Source organism: Muntiacus reevesi, chromosome 5 (assembly GCF_963930625.1).
Source record: "Muntiacus reevesi chromosome 5, mMunRee1.1, whole genome shotgun sequence".
In the NCBI taxonomy this organism is placed as follows: domain Eukaryota; kingdom Metazoa; phylum Chordata; class Mammalia; order Artiodactyla; family Cervidae; genus Muntiacus; species Muntiacus reevesi.
The window spans coordinates 121266897-121279184 of NC_089253.1; the positions used below are offsets into that span (position 1 = coordinate 121266897).

At 39.5% G+C, this 12288-nt stretch overlaps 1 protein-coding gene across 4 annotated transcripts in view; it reads right to left on the minus strand.

Moving 5' to 3' along the window:
* Positions 1-12288, minus strand: part of DENND1B (DENN domain containing 1B) — a 269544-nt gene that overhangs the window by 133436 nt on the left and 123820 nt on the right. For all 4 annotated transcript variants that reach the window (XM_065936314.1, XM_065936315.1, XM_065936313.1 and 1 more), the window contains exon 6: positions 5278-5347. In XM_065936314.1, coding sequence (XP_065792386.1) covers positions 5278-5347 — 70 coding nt within the window. The remainder of the gene's footprint in view (positions 1-5277; positions 5348-12288) is intronic.

The following is a 12288-nucleotide window of genomic DNA, read 5'->3' on the forward strand; positions in this document are numbered from 1 at the left end:
AGGCAACTCCTCACCTGTTCGAGTTTTACTATGAGACTGCAGCAATGCAGACACATCTTCAGGCTCCACTTCTAGTTCTCTTGCTATTTCTGCCACGTCTGCAGTTACTTCCACCAATGAAGTCCTGAATCCCGCCAACATAAAGTCATCCAACCGGGCTTGAACTAACTTACTTAAACTCCAGTGTACATTGATATTTTGACCTTTCCCCATGAATCAAAAATGTTCTTAATGGCATCTAACATGGTGAATCCTTTCCAGAGGGTTTTCCATTTACTTTGCCCAGCTCCATCAGAGGAATCAATACCTAAGGCAGCTGCAGTCTTCTGAAATGTATTTTTTAAATGTGTGGTGTGCATGCTCAGTTGCTAAGTTGTGCCAGACTCTGTGACCCCTTGGACAGTAGCCTACCAGGTTCCTCTGTCTGTGGGATTTCCCATGGAAGAACACTGGAGTGGAAAAAGGAAAAAAAAAAAAAACAGAATACTGCAGTGGGTTGCTATTTCCTTCTCCAGGGGATGTTCCCATCCCAGGGATCAAATCAGTGTCCCCTGCATCTCCTGCTATTTTTTAAACAATATGATAATATGACTTAATAACTAATAAATAAATAAAGTTTAAATAATAATAAAATAAGAGTTTAAATAATAAATAATGAAGTTTAAATAATGATAATATATAAAAAGTCAAAATTACTCCTTGATCAATGGGCTGAAGAATCAATGGTGTGTTAGCAGGCATGAAAGAAAAAAAAAAATACTGTCTTCCATGTCTATCAAAGCTCTTGGGTGAAGTCCAAGTTAAGTGCACTGGGACAACCCAGAGGGATGGGATGGGGAGGGAGTCAGGAGCGGGGTTCAGGACTGGGGGACACATGTACGCCCATGGCTGATTCATGTCAATGCATGGCAAAAATCACCACAATACTGTAAAGTAATTAGCCCCCAATTAAAATAAATAAATAAATTTTTTAAAAAAAGCTCTTGGGTGACCAGGTGCATCATCAATGCACAGTAATATTTTGAAAGGAATTTTTTTTCTGAGCAGTGTGTCTCAACACTGGGTTTAAACATTCAGTAAACCGTGCTGTCAACAGATGGGCTGTTAGTCTGTAGAGCACAGACTGGGCATAATTCTTAGGAGACTCCAGGATTTTCAGAGAGTAAATGAACACTGGCTTCGACTTCAAAGTCACCAGCTCCATTAGCCCCTAACTAGTGAGTCAGCCTGTCCCCTGAAGCTCTGAAACCAGGCACTGACCTCTTCTCTCTGCCTATGAACGTCCTAGATGGTATCTTCCTATATAAGACTGTTTCATCTTCATCTACACTGAAAACCTGTTGTTCAGGGCAGCCACCTTCACGAACTATCTCAGCTAGGTCTTCTGGATAACTTGCAGCAAGGGCTGCTTTGCCTTGTACTTTAATGTTATGGAGACAGCCTCCTTCCTTAATCCTCAGGAACCAGCCTCTGCCAGCTCTGACCTTGCTTTCTGCAGCCTCTTCAGTTCTCTCAGCCTTCAGAGAATTGAAGAGAGGTAGGGGCTTGCTATGGATTGGGCTTTGGCTGGAAGGAATGTTGTGACATCTAGTCTGACTGTCTATTTAGACCACTAAGACTCTCTCCCTATCAGTAATATGTAAGGCTGTTTTGCTTTCTGATTTCTGTGTTCAGTTATGTAGTACTTTTAATTTGCTTCAAGAATTTTTCCTTTGCATTCACAACTTGGATAACTGGTGCAAGAGAAACACTTTCATTTTGCCTTTCAATTTTAAAATCACAAACCTAAATTTTAAGAAAGAGGTACAATTTAAGTAAGATTGGTGTGCTAAGATGCAACTTTGATGCAAGATGCAACATTCTAAACATTTCTCTTCTAGGTAGCTCCTGGTCTCTACTCAGTCCATGAAAAATGGGATTATGTAAAATATGTAACACATCTACTTTATGGGATTTGCACAACAGTAATGTATCCTGATGTGCACATTTCACTTTTCTGAACTTCACATACAAATCCAATAATGAATACATGAAGGAAGCTTTGCATACATATGAATATGCATGTATATTCATTCTCTCTTTATTATATGTACTTTCATTCTTTATTATGGTGGGAGAATAAAGCAAAGGCAAAAGCAGGTAACCCATTTTAAGGGATATGGATATAAGACACATGACTTCTCCCAATTTCTCTTCTAACTTGACTATGAAAACTTAATTCAGATCTCTATAAATGCTTGCAAAAGTGTGCACTCAAAACTGCCTATCTGGAATTCTCTCTAGAATGACCTAAAAAGGTGGATATTAAAGCGTTCATCACTGGACCATTCAGATAGTGAAATATACCACAGGATATTCTGGAAGATACTGATGTTGTCTATACAAAATTCTTAGAGCTACATAAATTTTTTAAAGTCTAGCATTTTAGACTTCTTGGAAGTTGCCTGATATTGATCAGATAAGGATAACTGATTCTGAAATCTAAACTCCAATCTATTAATAAATAACCTGTGGCACTGGATTAAAACTGAAAAGAAAAATCAGTATACTCATACATTTATTTCCAACTACTGAAATAATACTATGAACTTAAAATATTTTCCCCCTCTAATTAGGAATACAAATGTAGTCTCCCTCATGTCCTCTTCTCAGAAAACCATAATATTTTCTTTTCTATATTCCAGTATTACAAATGGTCTCGGGGAGCAGACGCCATACGGTTAAGTCATCAATAAGAGGTTCTGAAGGTAATCAGAACCTGGACAACTAATACAAGTGATGTTGCTTCTACATGTTTACTCAAAAACACAAAGAACCAGAAATTATCATAAAACTGAATTCTGGTTTTGAGTTTTCAATGCAATAATTGAATATTTCCAGTTATTTCCAGTCATTTTCTCAGCAAGACAAATGACTGAACAGCTGAAACATCAAACTGTCCACGTGTAAAATGACCTTCTAACGGATATTTCACAGAATTAAGCACATCAAGTGCAGAGAAGGAAATACACGCACACAAACTCTGGACTTTTGACAAACACTAAAACATTACTGCTATTATGATAATAAAATCTGACTGCCAAATTGAGACTGCTCACCCTAGGAGGAAATTTATTTTCTTAATTTATTAATAATGCATTTAAATTCTATTTAGTAAAAAGTATCTGGAGTAATATTTGCACTGAATTTAGGTCTGTTTTTAAAGATATTTACATTGAATCTTAAAAGATGAGTGTTTTACCAGTAATCACGAGCGAGTGACCTAAACTCCCGAAAGACAACTATGTGGAGTTATGTCCTAGGAAATTTAAGTAGCTCCAAATAACTGGACGGCCCATCAGGTGTAGAAAAGGGGGAGCAGATGAGCCAGGAAGGACTATCAGATGCCAGATGACAAAGCTTCTCATGTATTAGCCTGCACATGTTTAAATTTCATTCTAAGAAAAAAAGAAGGCACTGAAAGTATTACAAACAGTAAAAGGACATAATCAGGTTTCAGAAAGATGCTTCTCAGAGATAAGAATATGGTGGGCTACTGTCCATGGGGTTGAAGAGGCAGACACACTAAACACTTTATTTTACGTTTTAAAAATTATCATTCCGCAGATGTTCAAAGCAAACTTCAGTTTCTGTTTTGCATTTATTTTTTTAAGAAAAAAGGATAAAGATATGAAAATCAATGTAAGCGCTAAAACTCTTGGAAGGAAAAAAGAAAGCTTCATGACACTGTATTTGAAAATTATTTCTTGACCTAACACCAAAAGCACAAAACAACAACAACAACAAAAAAAAACAGATAAATTATTCTTATTTAAAGTCAAAAAATTTTGTACAGCAAAGGACACTGTCAACAAAGTAAAAAGGCAACCCATGGAATGGGAGAAAATATTTGCAGATGACGTATCTGACAATATCTGAATATATAAAAAGCTCCCACTCTTCAAGAACAATATGAAAAGACAGGTAAAAAGTGGCAAAGGACTGGAATAAATATTTCAGCAAAGAAGATATTTAATAACCAATAAACACAGGAAAAGACTCTATATTGCTAATCTTCAGGGAAATACACATTAAAACCACAATCATACACTACTTCGCACCCATTAGAATGGCAATTATCAAAACAAAACAAAAAATAAGAAGTCTCAGGGAGGGTGTGGGAAAACTGGAAACCTGTGTATTACTGGTGGGAATGTAAATTTATGAAACCACTGTGGAAAACATTATGGCAGTTCTTCAAAAAATTACGCACAGAATTATACTACTATTCAACAATTCTACTTCCGGGTACATTCTCAAAAGGTCCGAATACAGACTCAAACAGGTGTTTCCACAACCATGTTCACAGCAGCTTTGCTCACAAGAGCCAAAAGATGGAAGCATCCCAAGTGCTCACCTACATATGAATAAATGAAACGTAGTGTGTGAATAACAGAATACTATTCAACCTTAAACAAGAAGGGAACTCTGACATATGCCACAATATGGATGGAACTCGAAAACACGAAGTGAAATAGGCCAGTCACAGAGGATCTGTACTGTATCATTCTACTTATGGGAGGTGGCTGTTCTTGTTCAGTCGCTCAGTCGCTCTTTTGGAACCCGCGGACCGCAGCATGCCAGGCTTCCCTGTCCTTCACTATTTCCTGGAGTTTGCTCAAACTCTTCCATTGAGTCAGTGATGCCATCCAACCATCTCATCCTCTGTCATCCCCTTCTCCTCCCGTCTTCAACCTTTCCCAGCATCAGGGTCTTTTCCAGTGAGTAGGCTCTTGGCACCAGGTGGCCAAATACTGGAGCTTCAGCTTCAGCATCAGTCCTTCCAATGAATATTCAGGGTTGACTTCCTTTGTTTGATCTCCTTGCTGTCTAAGGGACTTTCAAGGGTTTTCCCCAACACCACAATTTGAAAGCATCAGTTCTTCAGTGCTCAGCATTTTATATGGTTCAACTCTCACATGCGTACAAGTCTAATGGAAAAGCCGTAGCTTCGACTAGACAGACCTTTGTTGCCAAAGTGATGTCTCTGCTTTTAGTATGCTGTCTAGGTTTATCAAAGCTTTCGTTGCAAATAAGGACCAAGTGTCTTCTAGTTTAATGGGTACAGAAACTCAATTTGGAAGTAAAAAGGTTACAAAGATGTTGGTATTGACTGCAAAACAATATGAATGCACTTAATGACACAGAACTGTACACTTAAAGATGGTTAAAATGGTAAATTTCATATTATGTGTACTTTACCACAATTTTTAAAATAGGGAAAAACACAGAGCTTACCAGTTCCTTAGTCAAGTAATCTGCCAGAGTATTTAGAAGCTTGTAATATACTTCAAACCATGGCAGGTAACTGTAAAATAATAATAATAATAACTTAAAAATGTGTCTGCATATATATATGTGTGTGTGTGCACCATTTAGAATTAGACACAAGACAACAAAATAAACATCAAATTTATATTATTTCAAACAGGTTGATCCTGGAGGGCAAAAAAGGACAATACCCACGTTCTCTTTACTGTTACAGTAAAATTTTACATATAATCCATTATTAGCTTTCATAAAATAATCAGAATCCAAAATTCCATAATAAAGGTTATTCATTACATTTCTATTTTATGTTAGAGACACCTAACATCGCTTAGCCCCATTTCATTGTAGGTATGGCCTGAGTGTACCAGAAGCTCCCATTGAATAAACATTTATCACTCATATAAGATATAAAATAAAGATTAATTTTAAAAAGCTTTTAAAACAAAGACATAAAGACACAATCACTTCTTTTCAAATATTGCTGAATTGAATATATAAAAAATAGAATTATATGCTTATTAATTAAATCAATTCTTCAGAAACTGATGTTTATGTAAGATGATAAATTTCAAAATAAATATCATTACAGTAAGCCTATTTTAAAAACTGTTATTACAAATAGCATTTAAGTATCAAAAACACATATAATTTAAAATTCCTTTCAATTCATTTTGTTAGGAACAAATGTAATTAACTTTATGGAAGCATAATGCTAAATCCAAAATCAACTGTACAAAATAAAATCTGTAATCCTTTTCAAATTAAGGTATGTATATTTAAAATCTATCCAAAGGTTTTAATTGTTTATCAAAATGTAAACTTCTCATATGTAAGAGTAAATCACAAAATACACCAGTATAATTAATTATCAATTAACCAATACTCATATTTTTCTTCAAAGAGTGACTACAACAGAAAAATTTTAAGAGAAAACACTGTGATACTTTTAATACACAAATAGATACTGGCAAGAGTTTCGACAAAATTTTTAAATTTAAAAATCAATGACTACAGCTTAGGAACACAGCTTTCCTTCTGCATTTCTTTCATATAATGTCTGATTATATGATGTGACTGTTAATGATGCATTTTAATCAGGAGTTGCCTAAAGCCATGAGAGAAGAACAGTCAGGTAGACTATGGTAACTTGACTCAGCAGAATGCTATCTCTAGCTATATTTGCTCAGTCATGACCAACTCTTTGCAACCCCATGGTCTGTATCCTGCCAGACTCCTCTGTCCATGGGATTCTCCAGGCAAGAGCACTGAAGTGGGTTACCATTCCCTTTTCCAGGGGATCTTCCCAACCCAGGGATCAAAACCGGGTCTCCTGAATTGCAGGCAGACTCTTCATTGTCTGAATCACCAGGGAAGCCCATGTTGCAGAATGCTATAGAGTTCTTTAAAGTGATCATTACAAACAGTAAGTAAGGATACGAAGATGGCTGTCACTATCTAGCAACTTCTTGCTAAATCTAATAGTATACTGAATACATCTATTATTCTCTGTGCCTTTTGCAAATGACACTATAATGACCATAAATGAATGAAAGTGTATAAATTAATAAGGAAAGACAAATGCAACAGAAAGTAACACAGGGGAACACACCTGAGTGGCTTCATAAAGGTGATAAGCAAACAAAAATACTGATTCAGCAGGTGAGAGAAAACCAAAACCTGAGTGTCAGCAGCAGGAAAATGACCACTGGCCAAAAGACTGGCCCCCACAGAGTCCTAAAACTCTGATCTGGGAATCTCTCAAAGGAAAAAAACACCTCAGAGGCCCTATATTTTCTTACAGTTGAAACCCACAACTGCACATACAATGGTTCTAATTCAGTTCTGTGCCTCTATCTTAGATACAAATTAACAGTCCAACCACCAGATATTTGAGGAAATACAGATGTGAATACAATCACAAAAGGAATCCAACAAAGACAATATAGACAGGTGAGAGTTCCAAAAATTGTCATTAATATCCTTAGAAGCTGAATAAACAGCAGGATGCTATTAAACAAAACAAAATCTATGAAAGGAGAAGTGAAAAAAGCAGTTCATCAGACAACAAGAGAGAGTTCTTAGAAATTCAAAATACAAATGCTGAAAAAAACTAAAATCAACAGAAAAGTGAGAAACTGCATCAAGAATATCTCCTAAAGACTAAAGAGGCAAACCGACAGAAAATAGGAATAAATATTAAAATATCAGGGTATCAATCTCAACTGTCATGCAGTTGACTAACAGCAGTTCTTAGAAAGGAGGGGAAAAAATAAATTTCTTTTTAAAAATTACTGGAATATCCCAGAACTTTAGATATGAATCTCCACACTGAAAGCGCCCCCAGGTTAACTATAAAATAAATGAGCCCAACCAGAGAATTACAGTGAAATCCCAGAACAGGGGCAGAAAGCACCTGAGACTTTCCAAAGAGACTGAACAGGCCGCATACGAAGGCGTCGAATCCCAGACATCCCGGAATGTCTCTCTCAACAGCAGCTCTGGGAAGTCAGAAAACATGCCTCCCAAAGGCAGAGGGTAAACCCCTTGCAATCTAGAACTCTCTGTCCAGAGAAACTATCAATCAAGTGTGCAGACAGACTGAAAGCATTTCCAGTCTTTCTGGGACTCAAAAACTCACCGTCTCCATAATACTTTGGGAGAGCAACAGAATGGAGGATTGAGACAGAAAGGAGGAATACACGGATATACAGACGAGGGATCGGATCCCAGGGGAGAACAGGGAGTCTAAGGATGGGTGTGCCAGCAGCTGGGGAGCAGCCAGCCCAGACGGCAACAGCAGTGAGAGACGGGCGAAGGATTTGGCGGGCGGGGGTCACAGCAAGCCGGCAGCTTCGTGCAGAGCCGGGAAACCCAGGGGGAGCACGTGCCAGAACTGACAGCCTGGGGGAAAGCTGACAATCAGAAGCCAGTCAGTCAGTGTTGCCACTTCCAATCTGGTCGCTCAGTTGGTAAAGAATCCACCTGCAGTACAAGAGACCCCAGTTCGATTCCTGGGTCAGGAAGATCCCCTGGAGAAAGGATGGCCTACCCACCCCAGTATTCTGGGGCTTCCTTGGTGGCTCAGCTGGTGAAGAATCCGCCTGCAATGTAGGAGACTTGGGTGTGATCCCTGGGTTGGGAAGATCCCCTGGAGAAGGGAAAGACTCCCCACTCCAGTACACCGGCCTGGAGAATTCCATGGACTCTACAGTCCATGGGGTCGCAAAGAGTTGGACACGACTGAGCGGCTTTCACTTTCACTTTTTAACCCCAATGCAGCCTTCCTGGGGGCTCACATGGTGAAGAATCTGCTGCAATGTAGGAGACTCGGGTTCAGCCCTGATTTGGGAAGATTCCCTGGAGGAGGACATGGCAACCCACTCCAGTATTCCTGTTTGGAGAGTTCCATGGACAGAGGAGCCTGGTGGGCTGCAGTCCATGGGGTCGCAGAGAGTCAGACACGGCTGAGCGACTAACATTTTCACACTCACACTTCAGATGGTTAATCTATTTTCTACCATATCTTTCACTTACAAAAACAAACAAAAACACAACCTTAAAGATTACTGTTTTTAGATTACCAACTCAATGCCATGCAAATTGCCAATCATATTTTTTATACTCACGATAATGCAATGAAATAATGTTCATGAGGGATGGTCTGCCAAGACATCTGGTACTTCCTAGATTCACTACAATCTCTTTCATTTATAGTCATTTCATAGTCACATTTCAACTTTCAATGGCCTGAAGAAACTGGTATTTCAAGAAAATTTCAATGTGTTATACAGTTCAAATCTCTATGCTCAGATAAACTGAGACCTATTCAAGGAGCACGCTGGTCCTGTTTTTCTTTTCTGCTCTCAAGATCTTAAGATAAAGCAAGATGTATTGATTTTAGCTGGTTTGCATAGCCGCTTATTAATCCTTACATTGTTATCTCACCTTACTCACATAATGTGGAACCCTGTTTAAACCTCCTTCCTTGACCACTGTAAAAATAAGATATGTAATAAATATCTCGTAATTAAAAGTTATTGCAAAGTGAGAGAATCCTTTTTTCCCCTAGACCAAATTTTCTGTTTTTTCTCATCTTTACATTATTACTTTTCATTGATTATCTTCAACTTTTAGCTTCCTTTCCAATTATGAAATGAACTAGAACCCACTTTTTCACTGAGAAGCTTATACAAGGGCTGCCCTGGTGGCCCAGCGGTACAGAATCCACCTGCCAGGGCAGGAGACCCGGGTCCTATCCCTGACCCAGGAAGACCCCACACGCTGCGGAGGAACGCAGCCTGCGTGCCGCAACCGCTGAAGCCCGGGAACCGCAGCTGCGGAGCCCAAGCCCCACAGCAACTGCTGAAGCCCGCGGCCCGAGCGCCAGGCTGCAAAAGAAACGCCCCTGCGAGGAGAAGCCCCCACCCCACAGCGGAGAGCAGCGCCCGCCGGCACAGCGAGAGCAAAGCCCGTGCACAACGAAGACCCAGCGCAGCCAAACATAAACAAGTAAATAAACTTGGTTTAAAAGAAAGACGCTTAATCAAAAAAATTATTTGTAAGATTATGGACCTGTTTTGAAAATGAAACAAAATGAATTAATAACTGATTAATAGTTTACTTTTAAAAATTTAACAGTGCTAGGTATTTGAGACATTACTTTGCTAACAAAGGTCCGTCTAGTCAAGGCTATGGTTTTTCCAGTGGTCATGTATGGATGTGATAGTTGGACTGTGAGGAAAGCTGAGTGCCGAAAAATTGATGCTTTTGAACTGGGGTGTTGGAGAAGACTCTTGAGAGTCGCTTGGATTGCAAGGAAATCCAACCGGTACATCCTAAGGGAAATCAGTCCTGGGTGTTCATTGGAAGGACTGATGTTGAAGCTGAAACTCCAGTACTTTGGCCACCTCATGCGAAGAGTTGACTCAATGGAAAACGCCCTGAGGCTGGGAGGGATTGGGGGCAGGAGGAGAAGGGGACGACAGAGGATGAGATGGCTGGATGGCATCACCGACTCGATGGACATGTGTTTGAGTAAACTCCGGGAGTTGGTGATGAACAGGGAGTCCTGGCGTGCTGCGATTCATGGGGTCGGAAAGAGTCGGACATGACTGAGAACGGAGCTGAACTGAACTGAGGTATTTTGGAATTACTATTATGTTTTATTATCTCCAAGAATATTTTCATTGAACTGCATCCCGATCCCAAGCTATGCTTGATCTTTATACAGGGCATGGTGGATTTTGATCTCGTGTTGATCCAACATTTGACTCTACTATGTTTAGATCACTGCTGGACACTACGATGTTTTATAACTTCCTCTAACATGACTTCATCTATAAATCAGACTATCATAATTTAAAAAGGCTATCACAAGGCTTCCACCTATGGACATTTCCCACAGTCATCTCTAAGGCTCCATCAGGTTTAGTTGTTTCTATCTGGACAGCAAGGGTTACTAGTCAGGTCTACATCCATCTAGAAGTAGAGAGCAGAATCTAAGAATTAGAGGCTCCTCATATTAATTGGAAGTACAGAAAATATTGATAAAACTTCTCAGGCACTCACTACTGGTTCCAAATAGGAAAAGGAGTACATCAAGGCTGTATATTGTCACCCTGCTTATTTAACTTATATGCAGAGTACATCATGAGAAACGCTGGGCTGGAGGAAGCACAAGCTGGAATCAAGATTGCCGGGAGAAATAGCAATAACCTCAGATATGCAGATAACACCACCGTTATGGCAGAAAGTGAAGATGAACTAAGAAGCCTCTTGATGAAAGTGAAAGAGGAGAGTGAAAAAGTTGGCTTAGAGTTCAACATTCAGAAAACTAAGATCATGGCATCCGGTCCCATGACTTCATGGCAGATAGATAGGGAACCAGTGGAAATAGCGGCTGACTTCATTTTTCTGGGCTCCAAAATCACTGCAGATGGTGATTGCAGCCATGAAATTAAAAGATACTTACTTCTTGGAAGCAAAGTGATCACCAACCTAGACAGCTTATTAAAAAGCAGAGAGATTACTTTGTCAACAAAGGTTCGTCTAGCCAAGGCTATGGTTTTTACAGTGGTCATGTATGGATGTGAGAGTTGGACTATAAAGAAAGCTGAGTACACAAGAATTGATGCTTTTGAACTGTGGTGTTGGAGAAGACTCTTGAGAGTCCCTTGGACTGCAAGGTGATCCAACCAGTCCATCCTAAAGGAGATCAGTCCTGGGTGTTCACTGGAAGGACTGATGTTGAAGCTGAAACTCCAATCCTTCGGCCACCTGATGCGAAGAGCTGACTCATTTGAAAAGACCCTGATGCTGGGAAAGATTGAGGGCAGGAGGAGAAAGGGACAACAGAGCATGAGATGGTTGGATGGCATCACCAACTCGATGGATGTGGGTTCGGGTAGACTCCGGGGGTTGGTGATGGACAGGGAGGCCTGGAGTGCTAGGGTTCATGGGGTTGCAAAGAGTTGGACACAACTGAGCTACTGAACTGATGTGTATAAAAATACACTAGGTACTTGACATGCATTCTCTCATGTAATTCTTATAATAATGCCATGATGCATATGTGACTAAACTAAAGTAAGACCACTGAGTTGAGGGTCACAGAGCTACCGAACAGTGAGCTTGAGGTCAGCATTCCCACTGAGCAACAGATGCTCAAGGCTCTGAAGTCAAGTCTCTTGTAAAATTTATTTAACTAATGTCCAGAGCAGTATCTTTCTTTCTGCCTCTTATATTTTATTCATATGCACAAATTTCCCTGCAGATAAACATTGTGATTTGATTCTTTCACTTAACACATCAACAATTCCTTCCAACTGGAGATTTCAGTACTGCTTGCTACGTTCATCACTACAGATAAAAATTTCTGAAAAGATATGGCCTGCAACATGGCACAAGATCTCTCCTCAGACAACACAAATCTAGCAACATCTCAGTATATTTCCGTCAAGAAGAAGACTGGCAGCTCGT